The sequence below is a fragment of the Pelodiscus sinensis genome, chromosome 6 (genome assembly GCF_049634645.1).
Source record: "Pelodiscus sinensis isolate JC-2024 chromosome 6, ASM4963464v1, whole genome shotgun sequence".
Lineage (NCBI taxonomy): Eukaryota > Metazoa > Chordata > Testudines > Trionychidae > Pelodiscus > Pelodiscus sinensis.
In genome coordinates this window covers 80,270,606-80,297,684 of record NC_134716.1, presented here as the reverse complement: position 1 = coordinate 80,297,684, position 27,079 = coordinate 80,270,606, and the positions used below count along the sequence as shown (strand labels likewise).

At 42.3% G+C, this 27,079-nt stretch overlaps 1 protein-coding gene across 4 annotated transcripts in view; it reads right to left on the bottom strand.

The window, feature by feature from the left end:
* Window positions 1–26,051, bottom strand: part of SSBP2 (single stranded DNA binding protein 2) — a 315,521-nt gene extending 289,470 nt beyond the window's left edge. The window contains exons 1-2 of one of the 4 annotated variants that reach the window (XM_075932202.1): window positions 25,243–26,051; window positions 5,198–23,505 (exon numbers count right to left, since the gene is read on the bottom strand). In XM_075932202.1, the coding sequence (XP_075788317.1) occupies window positions 13,500–14,735 (1,236 nt within the window). In that variant the 5' untranslated portion in view covers window positions 14,736–23,505; window positions 25,243–26,051 and the 3' untranslated portion in view covers window positions 5,198–13,499. Of the gene's footprint in view, window positions 1–5,197; window positions 23,506–25,242 lie in introns of those variants that run through there. The other 3 variants (XM_075932203.1, XM_006124333.4, XM_075932205.1) reach the window with 3 other exon arrangements.
* Between the last annotated feature and the right edge of the window lie 1,028 nt (window positions 26,052–27,079).

Sequence of the window (27,079 nt, the reverse complement as noted above, 5' to 3'; positions counted from 1 at the left end):
TGAGTTAATCACATGTTAAGTGCTATTAAGCTACAGCCCTCATAAATAAATAAATATATATATATAAAGCTTCTAGCATTAAAATGATATCTTTAACATCAAATCCTCCTTTCTCCAACAATATTTCATAAGGCAGACTAATAAAAATGAACACTCTACCACATAATTAATCAAACATATGTTAAATTTTATTATTTATTTATAAGAACTTATAAGTTGAAACAGTTTAAATTGCAGTTACAATCAGTTGAATCGATATAACAAATTATTGTTGCTTATTTGCTTTCAAAGTAACATTTGTATAAATTCTATGGAAGAGAAGTATTTTATTCAGAGATGTAAAAAGCTGTGCATACAAAATATGCTAGTGGGTTAAGTATTTAGAATATTAAGTAGTTGTGTTATATCATAAGAAAGAAATACAATAAAATAACAATGACAATGGCAGAAGATAGAATGCCTATTTGTGAAAAATATATAAGAAAAAACAAGAAACAATTAGAACATAATGAAAAAATTATATTTTGTACCTGGAGTCCCCATTATGAGATTCTCTATTCCTACTCCTATTATTATTATTTTTAAGCAGACTGCTAAGTACATTTGTTTTTATGGTAAAATATGCTTTTTAGCTAATAAGAAGTTTAAATTAAGATTTAGCTCCAGCAACTTTAATTCAAAAATGAAGCAACGAATAGAAGAGAGGCTGATCCATGGGAGTAACTATGGGAAACTTGGCAAGCATGCTCAGAGAATATATTGACTAAAAAGGAAAGAAACTTTTCCCCATCTAATAAATATCAGCCAGAGAAAAATGTAAAGAGGCCATAACCTAAAATTATTTGGAACTTGCTGAATGGAAGTTGTTTTGCAACGCAGACAGGAACTAATACATTATAATTCTTCTTCCCCATACAAAACAATCTGGAGTTAAAAAAGACATTCTGAAAACTTAAATAAAGATGGGGGATTCCCCCCCATACACAAACAGTCCCGAACATTAGGGGCAGAGGATAAAGAAGACCACAGCAACACAATGGTGATAGGAGAGAAAGGAAGTAAGCCTATACTTTCACCTTTACCCCTTCGATGCAACCATCTTTCCTTTTGTTTCAGATGAGCCTAAAGCTGTCATCACATTCACATCTGACCTATGACATACAAGCATCAGTAACAATCCTAGAAAACTGCTTCTCAAACTATGGAGCGGGCCTTCCAAAGGAGGCACAGGAACATGTCAAGGGAGGTGCAACCTGTGTTATTTTTATTGTTCGTTCCTTTACAAAGCTCTGGCTGTCAACCACAGGTAAGAAGGACCATGTACACCCTGGAGGTGGGGGCGATAAAGTAGACAGTCAGAGACCAGCTGTCCTAGGTCTGACAGCTGGAGCCACATCACCCAGGCTCATACTCTTTCCCCTGCTCTCCCCAAGTCCTCACTTGGAGGCAGCCCGGGCTCAGGCTCTCCTTCCTACCCGCCTGCTAAATTCTTCATCCATCAGCAGTGTGACTCCAACTGTCAGCCTTGGGATGACAGCAGTAGCGCATATGGGTTGCAATGGCATGCTAAGTGTACTCTGAAAAATGATAACGAATATCACTTCCCACATTTCCATCCTTGCTTGTGTGCTGCTGCAGGCACCTGGAGGCGGCTGAATGCCCAGCCATCAGTCGCTGCTTTCTACTCTGCCTTCAAGGTTGGGTGGTGTAGAGTAAACAACTACAGACACAAAGACATGAACCTAACCAAATAAGTTTGAGAACCACTATGCTAGAGGTGATTAATCTCCCATGTGATTTGCAATATCTCAGATGTATGTGATTTTGACTATATGATTGCATCTGCTCACTACTAAGCTTTTGCCTTTTTTATCTTTTGCCCCATATCATTACAAGGTTACTTCTCTTCCAAATACATTGCACTGCTTCCAAACCAGAATTAGTACGCTAATAGATACAACTAGTGCTACATAATTCTGTCTTTTGTTTCAGCTAGACCAGACTAAGGGTATGTCTAGACTACCACGTTTTGTCGACGGAAGTTTTGTCGACAGATACTGTCGACAAAACTTCCGTCGACAAAGAGCGTCCAGACACATTGAGTTCTGTCGACAAAGCAAGCCGCTTTGTCGACAGAACCCCGTAGTCTGGACGCAACCCTACAGGAAATAACACCTTCTGTCGACAGAACTCTGTCGACAGAAGGTGTTTTGCCTCGTAAAATGAGGTATACCAGCGTCGACAAAACTGCGGAGTTCTGTCGACGTTATGTCGACAGAACTCAGGGGTAGTGTAGACGCTGGTATTGTTTTGTCGACAAAAGTCCACTTTTGTCGACAAAACGCGGTAGTCTAGACACACCCTAACACGGCTGCATCTCTATCACTACAACTATGCTTTGATAGTTATATCCAAAAAGAATGCCTCAGTCAGCAAAATCCAAAATTTTGAGCAATGGTCACTTTAAATTTCTTTCCTGGTCTTTAATACTTAAAGTGATGTAATCAAAGGTTGTAGGCTAAAATCAGATTAGCCAGCTTTATTTTGGTTTGTCAGAACCATATCATTTCTTCTTTATGTTTGCTCCATTTTTATGAGCAGGCATCCTATCGAAATATAGGGTTGCCAGATGGTTTCAACAAAAATACCGGACACACTTGACATTACATTACATCTTACTTAGAAAATACTGGACATTTATATTTTGTCATTTATATTTTCTCAATTTGTTTCCCGAACAGAAAGCTCAAATACTGGACTGTCCGGTACAAAACTAGATATCTGGCAACCCTAACGAAATACAAACCAGTAACTTGCATGTTTAAATGCTTTGTGTATTCAAAAGAATGAAGAAAGCAAAGTGGCAGCATGAGGATGGCTGCAACAAAGAAAAAACACTGCTCACAGCAGCCAGAATGTCTTTCTAAAGCTCACCCAGCAAAATAAATGAGATTTAACAATATTGCATTCCTTCATTTTGGAAGGAAAATACTTTTCAAAATCAAGATAAACCGTATAAGGAAAAGTTATATGGTTAAGGTATAGAGACCTTTGTAGACTTATCAGAATTGATGATATTCTTAACAGTGGTACATCAATACATAATTACATTGGGTCATATTAACAGAATCAAAGAGTGAGATACACATAGGTTTGCAATCAGTGAAAGTTTTTTAAAGGGCCCTTTTACATGGAATGCTATCAGAAATACAGAATTGTTCCCATATATTGATCTCTTAATTCAAATGGAGCTTTTCTAACTCTTTTGACATTAAAAAAAAACACCAAACAAAAACAGTATAACCCTCCTCAACTTTATAAAGAGTATGGTAGAATGTTACTTATTCATACTAATACCCAAGAAAAACTTAATGTTAACATGAAAAGGAATGATAAAAGATTATTTTGCTGCTAGAAAACATTTTTGCATTCTGATCAGGTGCAGAAGTTGATAATTTTGGAAGACTGTTCCAAATACATGGTATTTGAGACAGACTTCTCAAAACAATCTCCCTGTTTAGGCAAATTCAGTCTTCCATTCCTCTACTGCCTTAAAGTTCACAGCACAATCCCTGCACCTCTCCCAGTGCAGGCACCTCCATCTCTGAAGCTCATATAGTTGGGCCACAGGCTCAAAGTGGGATAGTGGGTTGGGTCTTGAGTTCCTCCCTGCAGTCCCTGGCAGCTTCAGAGCTTGGGGAAGAAACTCTCCATTGCAGCCCTGAACCCCTGCATGGAGTTTAGGGGAACTTAGGCCAGCACCTGTTCTTATTAAGAAAACTTTCACTGCAAATTTGACAAAATGCAAAGAAGGTACTAATGTGAGATTTTTAAAAATAGCTACAGCACTTGACCCATGGTTTAAATTTTTAACAAATAAAAAGATAAAAGGGCTGGAGAGGTCACATGATTGGCAATGGAAGTCAGCATCTTTTCACTTCTGAGTTAGTTTCAGATTTAGTTTGGGAGTCATATTTTTCCCTGATACTCATCTGAGGTAACTTCATTGACTTCCCTGCATTTCCTGTTGCAGAGGACACCACTCAGAGAAGAAGCTGATTGCAAGCTCACAGATTATCAGTGACCTATAACATGACTATGTGGTCTGGAGTCCACATAGCAGAGTCTACTAAAATGACATTCTTACTGGCAGTCTCAGAACAACAGACCAAGGAATGAATGGATTATTTAATTTCCACATTCCCCTCCTTAAATGTGGCCCTCTCACACAAAAGCTAAGGTACATTGGCAGAGCAATGTAGGGAAACTCACTCAATAAGTAAAGGGATGCTATACCTATTGCTCCAGGTCCCCTGAACTATCACTCTTCATACTCTTCATGAGCACTAAACTGTTCTCACTTTTATAATTATTTGCATTATTGTAACACCTAGGAGTAAGGTCCTATTATGCTGTTTTGTACAAACTGAATAACAACAACACAACAGTCTCTATCCCACAGACCTTAAACTCTACATAAGACATAACAGACAACAAGTGGATACAGATATAAGGAATTATAAGGAAACAATGGGACAATATTTGTCAACAACGTAGGCTAACCACTGTCAAGTTTTCTGTAGGCATCACAACATAGAAAATTTGAAGCGGGGAGGATAGGTTTTTGGATACTTATAGGGAGCTCCTCCAAATATCAAGAGCACCATGGGAGAAAACACAAAAGTGTTTGAAAATGTAACAAGTGGGCATTTGAAGCTGACATTGACGGACTGATCAGAGGTGGGAGTCCTGTATAGACTAACTCAGCTACTTCCTGAAGCTCTTCCTCATTCAGTAGAGATAATACATAGGATAGAGATAGGCCATGAAGGGTCTTGAAAGTGAAGTCAAACAGCTTGGCTACGTCTACACTGGCCCCTTTTCCGGAAGGGCATGTATATTTCATGAGTCGTAGTAGGGAAATGCGCGGGGGATTTAAATATCCCCCGCGGCATTTAAATAAAAATGTCCGCCGCTTTTTTCCGGCTTTTAAAAAAGCCGGAAAAGAGCGTCTACACTGGCCCCGATCCTCCGGAAAAAGTGCCCTTTTCCGGAGGATCTTATTCCTACTTTGAAGTGTAGGACGCCAGTGTAGACGCTCTTTTCCGGCTTTTTTAAAAGCCGGAAAAAAGCGGCGGACATTTTTATTTAAATGCCGCGGGGGATATTTAAATCCCCCGCGCATTTCCCTACTACGACTCATGAAACTTACATGCCCCTTCCGGAAAAGGGGCCAGTGTAGACGTAGGCCTTATGTTTGATATGATAGAAAAGACTGAGCCAGTGGAAGGATGCAAAGAGAGGGGTGACATAGTCCAAGAGAAGGGCTAGGAAAATGATCTTTGCAGCTGTATTCTGAATTGATGTGAGTGGAACAAGACAGCATTTTTATGGCCAGAAAGAATAACATAAGAACATAAGAATGGCCGTACTGGGTCAGACCAAAGGTCCATCTAGCCCAGTATCCTGTCTACCGACAGTGGCCAACATCAGGTGCCCCAGAGGGGGTGGACCAAAGACAATGATCAAGTGATTTGTCTCCTGCCATCCTTCTCCAGCCTCTGACAAACAGAGGCCAGGGACACCATTTCTATCCCCTGGCTAATAGCCTTTTATGGACCTAACCTCCATGAAATTATCTAGCTTCCCCTTAAACCGTGCTATAGTCCTAGCCTTCACAGCCTCCTCTGGCAAGGAGTTCCATAGGCTGACTATGCGCTGCATGAAGAAGAACTTTCTTTTATTAGTTTTAAACCTGCTACCCATTAATTTCATTTGGTGTCCTCTAGTTCTTCTATTATGGGAACTAATAAGTAAGGTTTCTTTATTCACCCTCTCCATACCACTCATGATTTTATATACCTCTATCATATCCCCCCTTAGTCTCCACTTTTCTAAACTGAAAAGTCCCAGTAGCTTTAACCTCTCCTCATATGGGACCCGTTCCAAACCCCTAATCATTTTAGTTGCCCTTTTCTGAACCCTTTCTATGGCCAATATATCTTTTTTGAGGTGAGGAGACCACATCTGTACATTGTATTTAAGATGTGGGCGTACAATAGTTTTATACAGGGGCAGTAAGATATTCTGTGTCTTATTTTCTATCCCTTTCTTAATCATTCCTAACATCCTGTTTGCCTTTTTGATCGCCACTACACACTGTGTGGAAGTTTTCAGAGAACTATCCACGATAACTCCAAGATCTCTTTCTGACTTGTCGTAGCCAAATTAGCCCCCATCATACTGTATGTGTAGTTGGGGTTATTTTTTCCAACGTGTATTACTTTACACTTATCCATATTAAAGGATATTGCAATAACCAAACTCAAGGTAATGAGAGCGTGGATGAAAGTTTTGCCTGTGTGAATAGAAAGGAAAAGCTTTGTCTTACAGATTTTATACAGATAGCCAGGATGTGAGAATCTATATAGAGGATCCAAGCTACAGGCAAGAGTGTAAGGAAGGATGGCGGTATTGTCCACAGTGATCAAAAAAGCAGTAGCAGGGAGGGCTTGAAGGTGGGTGAAATTAAGAGCTCTGTTTTAGTCATGTTGAGCATGAGCTGATGGCTAGACATCCACAATGAGATGTGAGAGAGACAAACATTTTAATTTGGACAGGAGACAGGTCTGGAATACAATGTGGATGTATTAGTCATCAGTCTAAAGATGGTAGTTGAATCTGCATCTGTGGATTGGATTACCCAAAGACAAGATGTATAGGAAGAAGAGAAGCAGATCAAGGATAGCATCCTATAGAATACACAGAGAAAGGTGGAGGAGGGACGGGGAAGATCTTCTAAAAGAAATAATCAGAGAGGCTGAAGGAGAACCAAGAGAGGACTGTATTTTAAAAACACAGTCAACTGTGTTGAAGGCAGCTTCCAGATCAAGAAAGATGAGATCAAGCTCTCAGTTTTGGCTAATAAGACATTATTAGAGATGTGAGTGAGAATGGTTTCAAGTGGAATGCAAAGAGCAGAAGTCAGATTGCAAAGGTTCTAGACAGGAACTCCAGATAGAGATAGTAAACAGCACATTCATCAATGAATGAACATAGCAGTGAAAGGGTGAAGATTTGTGAGCTAGATAGGTAAGTGGGGTCAAGGGTGCATTTTTGGTTTATTCATTTTTAAGGTGAGAAAGACATAAAAAAAGCATACCTATATTGTGAGAGAAAAGAGCCAAAGAAAAATGAGAAGTTAAGAATAAGAATAAGGGAGGGATAAGTGTTGGCGCAAAAGAGATCAGGCGATGGGATGGGGACATTGGAATAAGTGGAGGATTTAGAGAAGGAGAGTAGACAGGAAACTTCTGCATCTGTAACAAGGAGAAAGGGAAGAACTGTAAGAGCAAAAGGGGATGGGGCAGGGAAGGCAAGCCAAGAAAACAGCAAAGGTCCTTCCTTATTCTGTCAATTTTCCCTTGAAAAAATCAGCAAGATCCTGTGAAGAGACTGTAGTGGAGGCAGCAGGAAGAGAGAGTTTGAAGAGTGAGTCAGAAGTGGTGAAAAGCCTTCTGGGATTGTAAATGTGAAATTTAATTAAATTGGAGAAGTAGGACTGTTCAGCTAGGAAGATGGCAGGTACTGCATGTGTAGATGACCCTTATCTTTCTCTCTACATTACCACCAGTACTTAACTCCATTACTAGAACCTTACTAGACTTCCAAATTAATTACTGTAATGGAATATTGAGGTACTCTTCCTATCAAGAGGAAGCTTTGAATACCAACAAGAAAAATTAAACTCAGATGAACTATCATGGACTTTATATGATTCTGGTTATGTGATAGAAACTGTGGTTTAAAATATTGACTTTTTACTAGAAAATGTATGTAGACTTAAATAAATGGCACAGATTTTCCTCAAAGAGGGTAGAGAAAGAGAATACATTAAAAGTGAACGTAAGTCCTGGAGTACTGTATATGTAATATTGTCTTTCTATTTCCATGAATTTGTTCTATTTGATTTAAATGGGTTCTTTATCATGGGAAAATTGGAAAGAAATCATGTGGCAGAGCTAGGGTCAGAGTAGCAAGAGCATATTCATTGGAGGCTCAGGTCTGAACATAAACAACCCTTGCTAGAGTTTTAGGTTTATATCAAGGGCTCTACTTTAAGCATCATGATATAAACTTGGCAAAAGTGTTTGGCTGCAATCCCAATTAATTCTCAGCTGAAAGTGCCTCCCTGAGTTGATTGAGAATTAAACCCTTAAGCCGGAGGCCTGAACTATGAGATAAGACATAGTCCCTGACCCAATGAGCTTACAAACTACATTGGAATAATATAGAAAATGAAGATAGTAAACACAGGGACAAATGAAACAAACAGCAGGAGATTGTATTACAAAAAAAATTCATAATGAGAGCGAGTGAAGTGCATGTCAACGGAGAAAAGCAAGTTGAAAGTAGAGTGTACAGAAAATAGTAACAGAAAATAGTAAAGACTCATGGGATCCTGAAAGAGGGATGTAAGTCCAGTTTAGGGAGAACCATGAAAAAGGCATGAAGAGTGGGAGGAAGAGCCAAAGAAACTAAGACTGAAGAATGAACAAACTAGAGAGCACATATTAGGGAAGACTAGTAAATCAGATTTCATCAATCTGCCACTCATATCCTCTGTTGCAAAACACACTGAAGTCCACTACAATCCAAATCAATACTTAATGGTTTTGTTCATGTGTTTTATTTTAAAGGCTGAATTGATTTTATGGGGCAAAGTATGCACCTATGAAATAAGTGAAAAAACTTTAAATGTGAAGAGACTGGGTAGATTAGTGCATTGCTTTCATTCATAGCTTTGCCACAAGATATTTCTATATTTTGAGGAAACATAAATTGCTTCTATCCAGATAGCACCAAAACTATGATATTCAATTAAAATGAATACATTTTAATTTTTGAGGTGATGGATGAGTGTTCTAAGCATTTCCAGATGTAGCTTCAATCTTAACTCTTCTCAAAGTAGGAATGTAAACAACGTTAAAGAATAATAACTGTGTAACCTATGAAAATTCCATCCGTTATATGGTTAAATGGGCTCCTCAGGCTGCCCCGGCTGCTGCTAGCCCCACGCGCTCCCAGCTGCCGGCGCTGTCAGTCCTGCAGGTTCCTGGCTGCCCACCCATGCTCCCTACAGAGTTTAAACGATAGGAGGAACCCATAAGCATCACCTTATCAGTAAAGCGGGTAGCCATTTAAACTCATAAATCCCAATCTCAAAGATTGACAGGAAGTGATAGAACAGCAGCAATGTGATTGTGCCATAAATGATGATCATGGTGGCTGAGCAATGGGTAATCAAACCTAATGAGTGTGCTGCAAGATTGAAATTGGGCATGAGCACTAACAATGACCCCAAGAATAAGATTAAATACATTGCACTTGATTCTCTTCCTTTATCATGCCTTTTTCAACACAAAGTGATTCATTATTAAGAGCAAATTAAATTGTCATCAAAACCAACATAAAGAAGGAGCAGGAGAACACGGCTCTTACAATGTTCTGTGCCATCAGCATGCACCTCACATGTGCCCTTGCTTTAAATGTGTGTCACTTCTCATTTTGCCCTGTCCCTTCTCCTCCCACTTGCTCTCAGCATTTCTGGAGCTGTGTGAATCAGCTGATTTCTGGCATTCAAGCTCTGGGAAGGAGGGGGAGGAGAAGCAGGGCAGGATCCAAATCAGCTGATTCACAGTCCTTCAGAAGTGCTGGGAGGGAAGGAGAGAAGTAGGCAAGTGTAGCCAGTGCATGAGAGGCACCAGGGGAAGGGCCAGAAAGAATATATGGGTCTCACACAAAAGCCCGATGGGCTTCATATGGCTTGCAGACAACACGCTGCCCACCACTGATTTACGGACTACATGCTGGTATCTCTGGCCTGTATTTGGAGAAGAGATTTTGAAAGACAAAGCAATCTATCTATTTTAGGTAAGATAGGTTAGAAGATTGAAAGGTCTTTTTATAGCATAGACTGATTAAACCAAAATTATTTATTCATATTGGACACTGAGCTTGCCCTCAAAATGATTGAGGCATGGCTCCTCTTAGTATTCTTCTCTGAATTCTCTAGGAATGGCATGACCCATGACTCCTAAGAAGACATACCTACTACAATTAATCCTTTTCTTAAATTTTATCTCATTAAACTATAGTTGATATCATTTGGAAATCATATAATGTATTGGACTTCTACTACAGAAGACAAAAAAGTTCATGATGCACCCTTATTACAAAAAACTAGAAGCCAGCATAGTCTAAAGGGATTAGGATTACTTATTGATTAATGATTTGAGGAACGAATTATTTTAGAGATGGGCATTTGAAAGAACTTCTAGAATACAGAATGTAAAGATAATGGTGTTTATTAAGGTATATAGAGAAAAATAATTAACATAGTATAACTGTAGCTCTTCAAGATGGATTGTCCCCTCTTGTAAGAACTTGCAGGGTGGAATCTGGGGGCCATGAGGTATTCAGTTTGGTTGATGCCTCTGCTTCACCATTGGAGGGTTAGGCTGGGCTCCCAGAGGAGGACTTCATAAGGTTGGACTGAAAAGGAAATATTGCCCAGCATGACACTTGTGGCAGTGTCTCACAACTCCTTGACTGGCCAGTTCCAGTACTTAAACTAGTAAGACATGACAGGGACCTGTCTGAGTAACAACACAGACTGCTAGTGATCAGGAATAGTCAACCTGAATTCACCAAAGGCATGTCATGCCTGACCAACCTGATTGCCTTCAGTGACAATATAACTGGTTCTGTGGATATGAAGAAGGCAGAGAAATTGATATGCTGGGTTGCTAACATAAAGGGAAAAGGAGTCCAGGGGAGCTGGCAGTATTTTAAAGAAGTCTTATTGAAGGCACAAACCATCCCAAATGTGCAGTAAGACAAGCAAAAATGGTAGGCAACCAGATTGGCTTACCTGGGAAAGCTTTGGAGAGTTTAAATACAAAAAGGAAGCTTATAAGAAGTAGAAACTTGGACATATGACTAGGGAGGAGTATAAATATATTGCTCGAGAATGCAAGGGAGAAATTAGGAAGGCAAAAGCACAATTGGAATTGCAGCTGGCAAGGGATGTGAAAGGTAACAAGAAAGGTTTCTACAGGCATGTTAGCAATAAGAGGGTGATCAGAGAGAGCGTAGGGCTCTTACTGGATGAGCAAGGTAACCTAGGGTACGTCTAGACTACATGCTTTTGTCGACAGAAATTTTGTCGACAGATAGGGTATGTCTAGACTACAGGGTTTTGTCGACAGAAGTTTTGTCGACAGATACTGTCGACAAAGCTTCTGTCGACAAAGAGCATCTAGACTACATTCAGTTCTGTCGACAAAGCAAGCTGCTTTGTCAACAAAACCCTGTAGTCTAGATACAACCCTACATGCAATAACACCTTTTGTCAACAGAACTCTGTCGATAGAAGGCGTTATGCCTCATAAAATGAGGTTTACCAGCGTCGACAAAACTGCTGAGTTCTGTCGACGTTATGTCGACAGAACTCAGCGGTAGTGTAGACACAGGTATAGTTTTGTTGACAAAAGTCCACTTTTGTTGACAAAACTCTGTAGTCTAGACACACCCATACTGTCAACAAAGCTTCTGTCGACAAAGAGCATCTACATCCAGACTACATCCAGTTCTGTTGACAAAGCAAGCCGCTTTGTCGACATGGCACTGTAGGCGCAAAGGACAGTATAGATGCAATAACGCCTTCTGCTGACAGAACTCTGTTGACAAAAGGCGTTATTCCTCACAGAGGGTACGTCTATACTACAGGATTTTGTCGACAGAAGTTTTGTCAACAGATACTGTCGACAAAGCTTCTGTCGACAAAGAGCATCTAGACTACATCCAGTTCTGTCAACAAAGCAAGCCGCTTTGTCGACATAACAGTGTGGACGCAAAGGACAGTGTAGATGCAATAACGCCTTCTATCAACAGAACTCTGTCAACAAAAGGCGTTATTCCTCGTAGAATGAGGTTTACATACGTCGACAAAACTGCTGAGTTTTGTCGACGTTATGTCGACATAACTCAAAGGCAGTGTGGACACAGGTATAGTTTTGTCGACAAAAGTCCACTTTTGTCGACAAAACCCTGTAGTCTAGACACACCCAGAATGAGGTTTACAGACGTCAACAAAACTGCTGAGTTCTGTCGACGTTATGTGTAGACGCAGGTATAGTTTTGTCGACAAAAGTGGACTTTTGTCAACAAAACCCTGTAGTCTAGACACACCCCTAGTGACAGACGATGTGGGAAAAGCTGAAGTACTCAATGCTTTTTTTGCCTCTCTCTTCACAGACAATGTCAGCTCCCAGGCTGCTACACTAGGCAACACAGTGTGGGGACGAGGTGGGCAGTCCTCGATGGAGATAAAACAGGTTAAGAACTATTTAAAAAAGCTAGATATACATAAATCCATGGGTCCGGATGTAATGCATCTGAGAGTACTGAGGGAGTTGGCAAATGTCATTGCAGAGCCTTTGACCATTATCTTTGAAAAATCATGGAGATCGGGAGAGACCCTGGATGATTAGAAAAAAGGCAAATGTAGTGCCCATCTTTAAATAAGTAAAGAAGGACAATCCAAGAAACTACAGACCGGTCAGCCTTACCTCAAGCCCTGGAAAAATCAAGGAGGGAATCCTCAAGGAATCCATTTTGAAGCACTTGGAAGAGGGGAAGTGATCAGGAACAGTCAACATGGATTCAGTGTTACCAGCAGCCTCCCTAAAGCTCACCACTACCAACTGGATCCAACACATTCATGAAGAGCTCAAGAATCACGTAGAAGAGGTAAAGAAGGCCTACAAAAGGCATACAAACTATTTAAAACAAGAAACTCCAATATTGGGTAGGCCACAGGTGCTCCTTATAGATTCTTTCACAGAAATTCATAAAAGATTCTCTTCCTGCCTCCCCCTGTCCCAGTAGGGATGAAGAAAAGGAGTGCACATCTTCAAAAGGAAAGATCATCCCGCCAACACTTGGCTCTGTTATGCTCTTTCTAACTGGGCAGGGAGTGAAATTGGAACTGCAAATAACCTCCTTTACCTGCCATTCCAATGATATGATAGCCGACGGTTTAGTTATCACCACACTCAAAATCTCAGAAGAATAAAAGAATAATACTTAGCTCTTACATAGCACTTTTCATCAGATATCATTACCCCCCATTAACCTCATTTTCACAGAGGAGGAGACAAAGGTGAAGTGACTTGCCTAGGTTCACTCAACAGGCTAATGGCCGAGTAGGAGCGGAACTCAAGTGTCCTTCATCCCAGTTTATACATGAGGCTACACAGCTTCCCATCCAGGAGAGAGGACTCTGGTACCAGGCCCACAGATAAATCACTTGGAACTGTGTAAGTCCAGGGTACCAATGCACTGGGCACTGAGGATCATAGAATCATAGAACTGGAAGGGACCTCAAGAGGTCATCGAGTCCAGCCCCCCGCCCTCAAGGCAGGACCAAGCTCTGTCTACACCATCCCTGACAGATGTCTATCTAACCTGTTCTTAAATATCTCCAGAGAGGGAGATTCCACCACCTCCCTTGGCAATTTATTCCAATATTTGACCACCCTGACAGTTAGGAATTTTTTCCTAATGTCCAATCTAAACCTCCCCTGCTGCACTTTAAGCCCATTACTCCTTGTCCTGTCCTCAGAAACCAAGAGGAACAAATTTTCTCCTTCCTCCTTGTGACACCCTTTTAGATATTTGAAAACCGCTATCATGTCCCCCCTTAATCGTCTTTTTTCCAAACTAAACAAGCCCAGTTCATGAAGTCTGGATTCATAGGTCATGTTCCCTAGACCTTTAATCATTCTTGTCGCTCTTCTCTGTACCCTTTCCAATTTCTCCACATCTTTCTTGAAATGTGGCACCCAGAACTGGACACAGTACTCCAGCTGAGGCCTAACTAGTGCAGAGTAGAGCGGCAGAATGACTTCACGAGTTTTGCTTACAACACACCTGTTGATACAACCTAGAATCATATTTGCTTTTTTTGCAACAGCATCACACTGTTGATTCATATTCAACTTGTGGTCCACTATGACTCCTAGATCCCTTTCCGCCATGCTCCTTCCTAGACAGTCGCTTCCCATCTTGTATATATGGAACTGATTGTTCCTTCCTAAGTGGAGCACTTTGCATTTCTCTTTATTAAACTTCATCCTGTTTACCTCTGACCATTTCTCTAACTTGCTAAGGTCATTTTGAATTATGTCCCTATCCTCCAAAGAAGTTGCAACCCCACCCAGTTTGGTATCATCTGCAAACTTAATAAGCGTACTCTCTATCCCAATATCTACATCATCGATGAAGATATTGAACAGTATGGGTCCCAAAACAGACCCTTGAGGAACTCCACTTGTTATCCCTTTCCAGCAGGATTTAGCACCGTTAATAACAACTCTCTGACTACGGTTATCCAGCCAATTATGCACCCACCTTATCGTGGCCCTATCTAAGTTATATTTGCCTAGTTTATCAATACGAATATCATGCGAGACCGTATCAAATGCCTTACTAAAGTCTAGGTATATGACATCCACCGCTTCTCCCTTATCCACAAGGCTCGTTATCCTATCAAAGAAAGCTATCAGATTAGTTTGCCATGACTTGTTCTTCACAAACCCATGCTGGCTATTCCCTATCACTTTATTACCTTCCAAGTGTTTGCATATGATTTCCTTAATTACCTGCTCCATTATCTTCCCTGGGACAGACGTTAAACTGACCGGTCTGTAGTTTCCTGGGTTGTTCTTATTCCCCTTTTTATAGATGGGCACAATATTTGCCCTTTTCCAGTCTTCTGGAATCTCCCGTCTTCCATGATTTTTCAAAGATCATAGCTAAAGGCTCAGATACCTCCTCTATCAGCCCCTTGAGTATCCTGGGATGCATTTCATCAGGACCTGGTGACTTGCTGACATCTAACTTTCCTAAGTGATTTTTAACTTGTTCTTTGTGTATCCTATCTTCTAAACTTACCCTCTCTCTGCTTGTATTCACTACGTTAGGCACACCTCCAGACTTCTCGGTGAAGACCGAAACAAAGAAGTCATTGAGCATCTCTGGCATTTCCAAGTTTCCTGTTACTGCTTCTCCCTCCTCACTGAGCAGGATCGTAGTGTGGGTGTTGTGCCAGGTACCAGGGCTATTATCAGCACTCTCAACAGTTTGTATCAGCATGCCAGAGGGACCCTTCTTCTCAGGAGGTTGTCTACCTTTTGACAGTTGAGTCTGAGATGAATCTGACTTCTGACCCTTGTGCCTGGACTAAGCAGGCACCTGTGCTTTAGCTCAACAAAACTGGTAGGTACAGAGGCAAACTGGAGCCTTTTAGTCAATGTAACCCAGAAGCTCAAGTGGAATCTCAGCTCATCAGGGTACTCATGGAGATCCACTAACCACAGGACTAGTGTCCAACTGTGTTCTTCCTTTTGCCATCCAAGGAGACTTACCTAGAGAGCTCCAGAAGGAACAATTTCAAGCTGATTTCTGTAACTTCTAGAATCTGCTTAGACAAGGAGCCACATATAGTATCATTATTTTTTTTTAACCTAAGCAAGTAGTCAAAATTTGGGGCATTGAGGAAGTTCTAGATGTGAGCAAAAAAAATGTTACAGTCAGGTATTTCTTTGATGTTGTTTTGTTTATTTGCAAAGAATGTAGAAAGGAATCAAACAGCTTCTTTTGTTCTCTTTTTCAGCCCACACCTTCTCCAGGTTTCTTCCAGCGTCCAATACTATGCTTTCAACTGCTCTTTCCAGCTATCTCCTACTCTCTCTAATGCTTTGTCTACACTTCACAGTTGTAACAACATAGTGATGTCAACATATCCATGTCATTAAAAGTCGGACAGTACAACTGCTGTTTGTCAGTTTTTTTGCAAAAAAAATACTTCTGCTCCCTACAAGCAGAATGCACACTGTTGGCAGGAGAGCATCCTGCCAACAATGCACTGTTCATCATGACCCTTACCACAGCAAAATTTTTTTTTGCTAAGTACCTCTGAACAACAAAAGTTTTGTTACAATGCCTGCATAGACACGGCTTTAGTTTCTGAATGTTCTACTGTTTCCCTCATGCACACAAAACATTAACAATATTTAGCAAAAGCCCTCTCCCCACTCAGTACAAACTTCTGTGTGGGTTCATAGCCCTTTTATGGTTTAGGTACAGTGTTGGTGGGTTCTAATTAACTCATCCTGACAACTACCTATGGTCACATTTAATCTCAAGAATGTATGTGATCAAATCAATCTTCACTACTTCTTAACACAACAGTACATCTCTCAGGAATGGTCCTTATCCTAAACCAAATGGGAACCTAGCGGGCCCATAATTAAGTGGCACCAAAGCCACAAGGAGCAAGTTTTAAATCCCAAAGATTTTGCTTCTGCCACTGCTATAGCTTGTTTGAGGTATGTGTTCTAGCCTAAAATCCAGAAACTAACTAAAATAAGAATTGGCATTTGTGTGCCTGTATGTTGCCAATAGATAACACAACTAAAAAATATTAAACCAGCACAGTGCACAGAGAAGCAGGCTCCTCACTACCATGGATGTTAAGCATGAACCAAGGAACAGCTGGGCCCTTTCCACCTTTTATGCTTTCAGGGCACGTCTAGACTACCCTCTGCTTCCGAAAGAAGATATGCAAATTAGGCATGAATTTGCATATCTGTTTCTGATCCCTTTGTCAGGTTTTTTCAGGGGAAAAAAAGCATCCTAGATGGAGAGGGGTTGTGCAACCACCACCACCCCTTTTTCAAAAGAACCCTTATTCCTCAAAAAATGAGATTTATAAGGTTCTTTCAAAAAGAGGGGGGGTTGCGTGAAAAACCCCATCTAGACTGCTTTTTTTTTAACTTCTTCTGAAAAAGGGATCGAAAGAAAATATGCACATTCGTGTCGAGGGTAGTCTAGATGTGTCCCCAGTGAGGAAGGATGGAGGGATGTGGATCTAGGGCACAAGCGTGGCCCAAACAGACATTGCTAGCTAAAGCAATCCAATTTCACACATATGGGGTACCTGAGCATCAGGAGTGGAATCCATATGCACAATAACTCAAAGAAGAACCAACATTTATCAGTTTTACAATTAGATGTATTATTTTCGTGCCTTTTTAGAACATGTATTATGCTTAATTACAGCTGCTGTTCCAGATGCATGTTAGCTACCTTCACACATTTTTGTGGTCTTCAGCTTCTTTCTTTTTTAAGTTATACTTTTTAAAATCAGATTAAAATTAATTAAGCTAAAAGAAATGTTAATATATATCCATTCACTGATTTTCATTAGTAACTAACTGCTTCTTCCAACAAGGTTTAGACTTTTATACTTGAGCCCAATCATGTTCGCAACTAAAAGAACGGGAGATTTGCAACTGGCCTTAATGGGACAGAAGTCGTTATTCTTTTTCAGCAAAGGTTTGCTTAAAATTAAAGACAGCATTGAAAAACTTAACACTGGGATGAACATCTCACATTTCCCATGGTGAAGAACACAGAAAGATTTTTAAGGTAGGTTGGGGGAAAGCAGATGAGAATAGGAAAGAGGAAAAAGTAATTTTTTATAGTTTAGCTTTTACCACCCCCTTCCTGCACCAGATCTATCCAGCCCAGCAAAACGTGTAAGCACATACTTCAGCTTAGCCCTGTTGAAATAAATAAGACTAATCACATGTGCTGAAAGTTATGTTCATATATTACTATGCTGGAATGAACCTAAATAGCTACAACTTCATAAAGCTAATGTCTGCTATTATCAATTGTATTCTAGAATGTAATAAGATGTATAACTTTAATTCAACATCTTCGGGATAATTTAGTTACAGTTTGAAATGCCCATATACTTGAAATCTTTTCTAAGAGCTCCTTGCTCAGTGATGTACCCCAACACAGTGATCAACAGCAAGAAATGAAAAATGTTTCTCATTTCCAAAACATTCTATATGTGGTCTGTCTTATCAAAATTTCTTGCATATTGAAGCAAATCTATAGATAGGGTCCCATAATAAGATTCCTGCAGCCAATACATTTATTTTTACAGGAAGCATCCAAGTACTGTGTATCATTTGAACTGATGGATGAAATCAACATATAAACTCAATATTCATGGATTTTTCAGAATAATCTGGATTCACTTGACAATTCTGTTCTCATGTTTAGAAATTAAAACTGCCCTCTACAACCTTAAAAATGTTTTAAAATGGCAGGATACATTGTCAGCCCTCCAAGATTTATTTTAAATAGAAGTTCTAGAATGAAGATCTGCTATGAAAAGGAGAAGGAGGAAACCAACCTCAAAAACTTGTTAGAGACATACAGAGGTCAACTTCAGACAGTGGAATTTGGCGTTTATCATTGGCGCTTAAAAAAAACCCAGAAAAGTAAAAAAATTGGAGATGAATTGGGTATCAGCATATCTCAGTGGTTCTCAAACTATGGGTTGGGATACCAAAGTGGGTCAGGATCCTATTTTAATGAGATCACCCAGGGCTGGCATCAGAATGACTGGGGCACTGGCAGGGGCGGACTGGCCCAGTGGGATACCGGGAATTTCCCAGTGGGCTGTCGTCCGGTGGGCCGTCATGTCCGCACGCCATCGCCCCTCACTCCGAGCGGCTCCATGTCTGCACTGTATGCGACACACAGAGACTGACCTGCCACCTGCACCGCATGCCGGACATGACGCAGGGAAAGGGGGCAGAGCTTGAGGGGCATGCAGGGGTGATGTCCTGGGCCGTTCTCAACCCATTTCCCGGGCCTATTTTGATTTCCAGTACACTCCTGGGCACTGGGGCTCAGGTCTCCTGCCTGGGTATGAAGTCTTGGAGCTTTAGGACCCCTTCCCAGGGTGGTGAGACTTGGGGTTTTAGCTTTGGCTCCCCGTCCCCAATGATGCGTCTTGGGCTAAGTTCCCTCTAAGCTGTGTGGCCGTAATGATGCCTATTAAGGGCAGGGGTTCAGGGCTGTGGTGGAGAGAGATGTCTCTCCCCAACCCAAGGCCTGCTGCAGCAGGGAGAGGCACCTCTGCCCACCAAACCCAGAGTGAAGCTATAGCTGCCACAGCCAGGGAAGAGGCACCCCTTCCCTAGCTCCAGTCTAGCCTTGGCTCAGACCCACCACAGCTTGAGGAGAGGTGTCTCTTCCCTTACCCACATCAGCCTAGCCCAGACATGCCAGAGTCAAGCAATGGCAACCTTCCCCAGCCAGGACCCACTAGAGCTGCTGTGGCCGAGAAGAGACACTTCTGACTTTGCCCCAAGCTGCTGTGGTGAGAGAAGGGGGTAGTCCTCTCTCTTCTGGGCAGCCTGCATCCTCGCCAAACTCAACATCTGCAACCTCACCTTATAGCCCGCATCCACATATGAAGCACTCACTCCCTCCTGCACCCCTCTGGAACACCAAATCCTGCATCCTTGGCCTTACCACAGAACCTGCTCCTCGTACAAAAGCTTATCCCCCAACCCTCTATCTACTCCAACCCCTCCCACACTCTCACACTCTCGGCCCACCCCCACCATACACCATCCAGGTGCAGAATGAGTTCTGTGATGCGCACCAATATGGACGTTATGTGTCACATATCACCTCCATACCAGTGCACATAACAAAATTTTGTGGACATAAAATATTAGAGGGAACACTGGTCTTGGGCAGGCTAAGGCTTCTGTCCCTCCTTTTGGGGATCATAGTAATTTTTGTTGGAAGAAGGGGTTTGCAGTGCAATAAAGTTTGAGAACATCTGACATATCTTATAACTCAGAATCTGAGAACCTGACTTCCTATTAATAAATAGGAAATTTGGCCTGGTGAGAGTGACAGGCCTAAAATATTAGTTACTTTTGAATTTAAGCATTCATTTTTTTTTAAATAATTATGTTTCCAACTCTTATTAGAGTTACAAAGATAATTTTCATAATGTGAATTGATATAATTTTGCAGACAAAATATTCCAGAACTTCTGCTGCTGTTTACAGATTTGCTAGTAGCAGAAGAATCAGATATAAATATCACTAGTCAGTTTCATTATTTCTGTGGGCACTAGGCACCACTGAAAATTATAGGAATTCTGTAAATCTACTCTACTGTTTCTTGGGAAATTATTCTGAACCACGCTAGACACAAAAGCTTTTCATCTAAAAGACACCAAAAAACAAGCAAAAAAGAATGGAGTAGAGGAGACCACTTTCCTCACAACACCAAGAAGGTTCAGAGAGAGAGGGGGGAAAAATAAAGAAAAATCTCCATTTCTTGCTGGGAAAGGTCAAATTTCCAAAGACATCTACTAGTCAGACTAATACTAAAGGTGAGAAGGATCAAGATAGCACGTGAACAGAAATACAAGCACTCTTGTCTTCAGTTTGGGGGTAGAAGAAAAGCTAGGGTCCTTATTAGTTCTTTGATCCTAAACTATTAAAGTCAAATGGAAGATTTTGCCTTTGACTTAAATGAGCATAGAATCAAGCTGTAAGGTCATTTATTTTGGCTAATCTGTCCCCTGTAATAGCCCCGCCCAGTAGGTTTATTCCTCTGGTAAATTTTTCAATTTCTGCCAACACACCCATACAGCCCATTGTAGGGAAAAGCACCCTGATGTTCCCAGTTTAGAGGTTTGCTGATTGCTGCTGAAAGATCCAGATTAATGAAGATACAAACAACTATTTGTATGTGTTAGTAAAAAAGTTTCTCTTCATAAATCTCCAGTGTTCCACTTTAGTCAGAAAGAGTGTGGCTTGTAAGTAAAGGTATGTAAGGAATCACATAGGATGTAAAATCTGATCCCACAGTCACTGAAGTCAATTTATGGAATTTTGTCATTGAGTTCAGTAGCAGTAGGTCTAAGCGCAACTCTGAATCCACCTTTGATGCAGAGGAGAGAGTCAGGGAGATACATTCTGCCCAGAGGAGACAACAAAAAAGAGTGCTGAGAAAAAACTGTGATCCTTTTCACAATATAGATGGCCTTAGTAGGTCTTGACACAGCGAAAGTAGTAGAGGATTTATCACTGAATACAACTTTCCCATTCATTCTGCAAAGTGGGGTGGCCTGACCCCAGAATCAAGTTACCACTCTTTCACTAGGATGGTGGGGAGATAGGAACCTCTATCTTGTTGGGTTTTTTCCTTCCATACATTTTCCCTTTTTAAACTTTGTTCTTCAGAGCTACTTTGTCTTCCTTTAAGTGGTTTACTTAACTGTGCTATGCCTGTTTGGTGTACAGTAAAATACAGAGGAAAATATTTCTATCTGTTCATTTTACATTTGCTATTAAGATACTTTAAATGAATGACTTGCCCCTTGAGGTTAGATGGGAGTGAAAAAGAGAGAACACAAGAGGAAATTCTCATACTCTTGATACTGAAATCTTGCCAGGGGCTATTATAAGTGATAGATTAGATTGAAAAATATTTTTTAAAAACTAACATTTTTTCTTTAGTTTACTTAAGAAAAATTTAAGAAACATAAAAAAGGGTGTTGATAGCAGCACAGAATATAGATATCCCTGAAGAAAAACACCTGACCCTGGGCTCAGTCCACATGCCCATGACGCCTGATTTTTAACAAACAACAACAAAAAAGGTGTGCACAGTTTTCCACAATTCAAAAATTATCCATCATTAATAGATTTCTTGTGCATAATTTCTGTCACCAGCACTCATTTTTCTCAAGCAAGAATCAACTGTGTAAACACATACTATTTAATTTTAAGAAATATTTCATATAACCCAATATAACATGGAAAACATTTAAAATGCATAGCTTGTAACAAATCTCATAGATACATAAGCATAGATAATTAGGCGTGACGGTATATAGTTAACCTAAATAATTTTGCATTCTACATACATCCCCAGATATTGGTTAGTATCAGTGTGTGCATAAGAAGGAGAGCCAGAGACCCCATCGCAGCAATCACCAATTTTTTTAAACAGTTTGGTATAAAGAAAGCTATGTTGTGACTATCACAAATTCCTCTTAGGAAATACTGTAATAAATTCATATATTTCTTGTTTCAAAACTATGCTCTTTTATAATAGTGATATTTTAAAATATAATTATTATCACAGCCTGTTGGGAGTAAGTAAATACTTTACATCAGTTGAGTCAGACATGCCTCTTAATTCTATGGTTTTCAAATCAACACAACTTCATTCAGAAGTTAGGAAGAAGTTTCCCTCTGTAGGGATACTTTTCTAATCTGACAACAAAAGTTTTCAGTAGAACCAGAGTCAAACATCTATTCTGGGAAAAATACCATAACAATGACAAAACCAACATTTTTTTGGACCTAGGGAAGGAAAAATATCCAGTAATGCATCTTGCTCTAATGAAACAGAACTTGAAAACATTTAATACAAAAATTCTGAAATGTATACGGCATGCCATAGCAGTAGTCAAGCTTATTTTTGAATTTTAAATTATTTTAATCCATAAATATAGTCAACAAAATACTGTGTAGTTATCATCCCATCAACGGTTTAAAAGCAATCCACCTGAAAATGCTGTACATACATAAGGTAATCCTTATATGATCAGTACAGATTTCCATTTGTTAGATGTAATGAATGAAAGATGGGATGTATTTAGATCAAATAGCACCATCTAGCAGTCCCCCATAATTTCACGTAGGAGGGTAGTTATTGCTTGGTGAAAGCTCAGTTTGGCAGGCCTCACTTGTAGAATATTAAGAATATTTATACTGCACATTAAAGTAGTGTGGTCTTATTGGTACAAAACTTTGGAGGAAAATAAAGTAGAGAGAAAAAGATATATATAAATTTTACAGTTTCAGCCTTAAGATAAAAAAAAAACCAATACTGTAAAAACTTCATGATGCAAGCCATTCAGGAAACAAAACTAAACTAAATCTACAATCTACCATTCTGAAAGTCAGATTCATCTGAGCGTCCCCTTGTAGGTTCAACAGAAAAATAATATTAGTTGGATTTTAATGTTTTGCAAAGTGGATGACACACAGTAGTAAGTACCAGGCACAAAACAGCTGAAATTTTACAATTTTTCTATACACAAAGAAAGCAATGTTTGTCCTGATAATTTAACTTTAAAAAAATATTTTTGTAAGAGAACCAACAGTTAACTAGTCTCTTTAAGTTCTGTCTCCAACCCGCACTCCAGCAATTAGCATTTATTTTCAATAATTTCCTGTGCCTTTGTACAATTCCCTATTACAAAAGTTATACATATAGTTCCCAAAAGTCATACAATAACAGTGCTTAAAATCTCTTCAAGCATCTTCCTCTCCTTGTGTCTTTCAGAAAAGATGCCTGGTCTGCTACTGCTCTAGGAAGTGTGTTTATGCCAGCCTCTGGAATTAGGAAGTGCTACTCCTCTTTAAAATGCTTGCAACAAGGAAAACTTTTAGGTGAAGGTTCAAGACAAACTGCCTGAAGAAAAACTCAGCAGTCATGCCTGGACTATCCATTTTCATGTGAAATGCAATTCTGTATGGTGGGAGGGGGGGGATGCAATGTCATTAGTGCACAAGATATATACAAATAATTTTTCTTAATGGAGGTCCTCTAACCCCCCTCAACAGCTTTATCCTGAGCTTTCACAGGCTGCAACAAACAGACTGAATGGTCCTGGTCAGAAGAACTGAAGCCAACTACTATACACTTCCTTCTCCCCCTCAGCTGCACTTAGCAGCTTAGCCCATAACGCAAGGGGCTCTTCCTCCTCCTTCTGAGTAAACACCTCCTGTCTGTGCTTCACCAATCTCAATAATGCAAGAACAGCAAACTTAAAGGGACACCATCAACTTGAAAGTCAAATTTCTGTCTCAGCATGCTGTACCTACTACAATTGCAAGTAATATCTAACAATACCATTACTGAAGGAGGCTACCCAAATCACTTTATTTCTCCATATTTTTCCAGTTTATTTATTTTGTGCATTTGGTTATGCTATAAATAGTTAGTTTCACTGTTTCCCCTGTACACTTAGTTTCTTCCTCTCTGAAAAGATATTTGTAAACATAAACAAGTGAACAGAAGCATAGCTGTACCATTTATTTTAAAGAATGTTTTTTTAAAAGATCAAGATATGATATTTAAAGGCGCATCTCAAAAAATTTAATATTAGTCAATTTAAGTTCTTGGTGCCCTTTAACATGTATTTTGGGAACACAGGGAAAGAGATGCCTCATTGCATAGAACAAGAGATCCTTCCTTCTCCATCTAAATTGTCACTAGCTGCACTGATGGCACCATCCCACCAGGTATCCAGAACTATGCAAAAGCCCCCACCAAAACCTTTTAAACATGTCCCTTTCTTCCTCAAACCAACAGGCCCTCCTACTATCTCTATTCCTTCAACACAACCTCCTTTTCCTCCTTCTCCTGAAACCGCAACATCTCCATTAATCCTTTTTCCCCACCCAAAACAATCCCAGTTTCACTTCTAAAGAACAATGAGCGCGCGCACACACACACATACACACACACACGCTCTTCCTCTCCACACACTGACTCTCTGTCCTGCTCTTATGCTAGGGAGGGATGTGGCTGGGAGACGGGATCAGGGCTCTGACTAGAAAGGACGGGGGAGACATTAGGTCCTGATAAAAAGTTGAGAGCTGCGAGTTACAGGCAGCACAGGGCTCTTCGGTTTCTACCTCTCCTGCCCCCGCGGGAGCCCCACAGCGGCTCAGCCCCCGGCAGCACAGGCTAGGCTCTTTGTTACCAAAGTTAGTCCAACTCTTCGCACCGGCACAGACCCCCTCGGGGCACGGGAGGGGGGGACCTGCCCCGGCCTGCCCCTCCCTGCCCTTCACCCTGCCCCTCCAAAGCCAGGGGCTCAGCCTTCGTCCGCGCTGCACCCCCGCCCCACAATGCGCGGGGCTCAGCCAGCACCTGCCTTTCACCCCGCCACGGGCGAGGGGGTTCAGGAGCTTCCTGTCCCACCGCCCCGCCAAGCGCGGGCAACTCGGACACTCCTGTCTCCGCCACCCGCGGCTCACATACGCCCCGGCCCCGCTGCCCCCGAGGGGGTGGTGCACCCAACTGCTAACCCTCGGGTCCCGCGCACCCCAACCCTGGCGCCCCACTCCGGCTCCCGCCGGCTCCGACAGCGCGCGCGGCCCCTCTCCGGCGAGCAGGAAAGTTACTTTGGGCAGGGTCTGTGCGGGTGTGTGCGCCCCCCGCCCAGTCCGGCTGTGCGGTCCGGCGGGCTGTACTCACTTCTCCCTGGCCTGGCTGTCGGACGGGACGCTGCTGTTGCTCTTGCCTTTGCCGTACATGCCTGCAGAGAGCTCCGACTGTCACGCACCTGTCAACCCATCACAGCCTCCCCGGGAACAGCCCCGTCACCATGGAGACGCTGCCACACACACACCCCATTGGCCCGCTGCACGTTCCGGCACGCCTTCCACACAGTGACTGACAGGCAGACACCAGGACAGGCTGCTCTCTCCTCCTCCCCGCTTCCCCCACCCCTCGGCTCCTCCTCCCCCTCCCCTCTCGCGCTCTCCCTTCCCCGGCGCAAGGGGGAATTTGAAACGGTTCTAGAAGGATTTTAAACAACTGGCTGTTCTGTGCGCTCGGCACCCCCCCGCCGCCGCTGCCGGAGAGGGAGAACGCTGGGGAGAGAGGGAAAGTGCGGACTGGACTCCGCAGCCAGCGGCACCCGGCAGCTTCGGGCCCCTTCTCGCCCAGCCCGCGGCACGGGCCGCTTCAGGCCGCTCTGCCCCCGGCATGTGATCAGCCGGCGGCAGCCCGGGCTGCCCCGTCCCTTCGTCCACCCACAGACCGCGCCGCACCCCGGCCCTGATGCTCAGCGGGGGAGTGAGGCCCCGAGCCAGACTCAACCTCCCCCACATCCAGCCCCAGCAGAGCCAGTCTCAGACCCCCCCCCGCACACAGCGCGCCCCCAGCTAGCCTCGCCCCCCCCCCGCTGCTCGGCTCCCCCCACAGCCTGTCTCAGCGCCCCCCCCACTGCTCAGCCCCCCAGCTAGCCTCGCCCCCCATGCTGCTCAGCTCCCCCCAGATGAGCCCTCACTGCTCAGCCCCACTACAGCCAGTCTCAGCCCCCACAATGCTTAGCTCCCACACACGCAGTGCAGCCTCCCCCCCCAGGCTAGCCTCACTCCTCCCACTACCCAGCTCCCCCAGATCAGCCCCCCCACTTCTCAGGCTCCACTACAGCCAGTCTCAGCCCCCCCATTGCTCAGTCCCCCCCCCCCACAGCATAGCCCCGCCAGCTAGCTTCAGCCCCTCTGATGCTCAGCTCCCCCAGATCAGATCCCTACTGATCAGCCCTCACCACAGCCAGTCTCAGTCCCCTCCATTGTTCAGCCCCCTACACATAGTGCAGCCCCCCAGGCTAGCCTCAGTCCTGCTCCCCTGCTGCTCAGCTCCCCCAGATCAGCCCCCACTGCTCAGCCCCCACCACAGCCAGTCTCAGCCCTTCTACTGCTCAGCTCCACACACACACAGTGCAGACCCTCTGCTGCTCAGCTCCCCCAGATGAGGCCCCCTGTTGCTCAGCCCCCCTCACTGTACAGCCACCCCCCCCACACACACACACACACCTTTCCTGCCAGCCCCCAGCACAGGCTGGCTCAGCCTCCCTTCCTCCCACACTTCTCAGTGACTAGCACAACCAGCCTCACACACCCCCTTACTTCCCCCCACCCACTGCTCTGCCACCAGCATGACCAGCCTCAGACCCCTACCTCTTCCAAAACTTTTTTTTAAGCACTTTACTATTACAACTCTGGATAGTCTTCTTCTGGGATCTGGTTCATGATTTTTCATATTTGGCGTTGGCAATACTATATGGCAATACTGTATTACCTAATGGAGGGTGTTTGATAGATATGAACAACAGTCTAGCCCTGGTCTGCCTGTGGAGAGCAGCAGCAACTGTAACCCCCCTCTTCCAATTATACAAAGAAAAGAGTCTCAACACACAATTTCTTGTGAACCAAAACTGAAGGATTTAGAACAGTTTTGGTAATCCCCCATATAAATAATATTAAGAGATATTATGTACTTTTTAAAGTATAGCAGTGACATC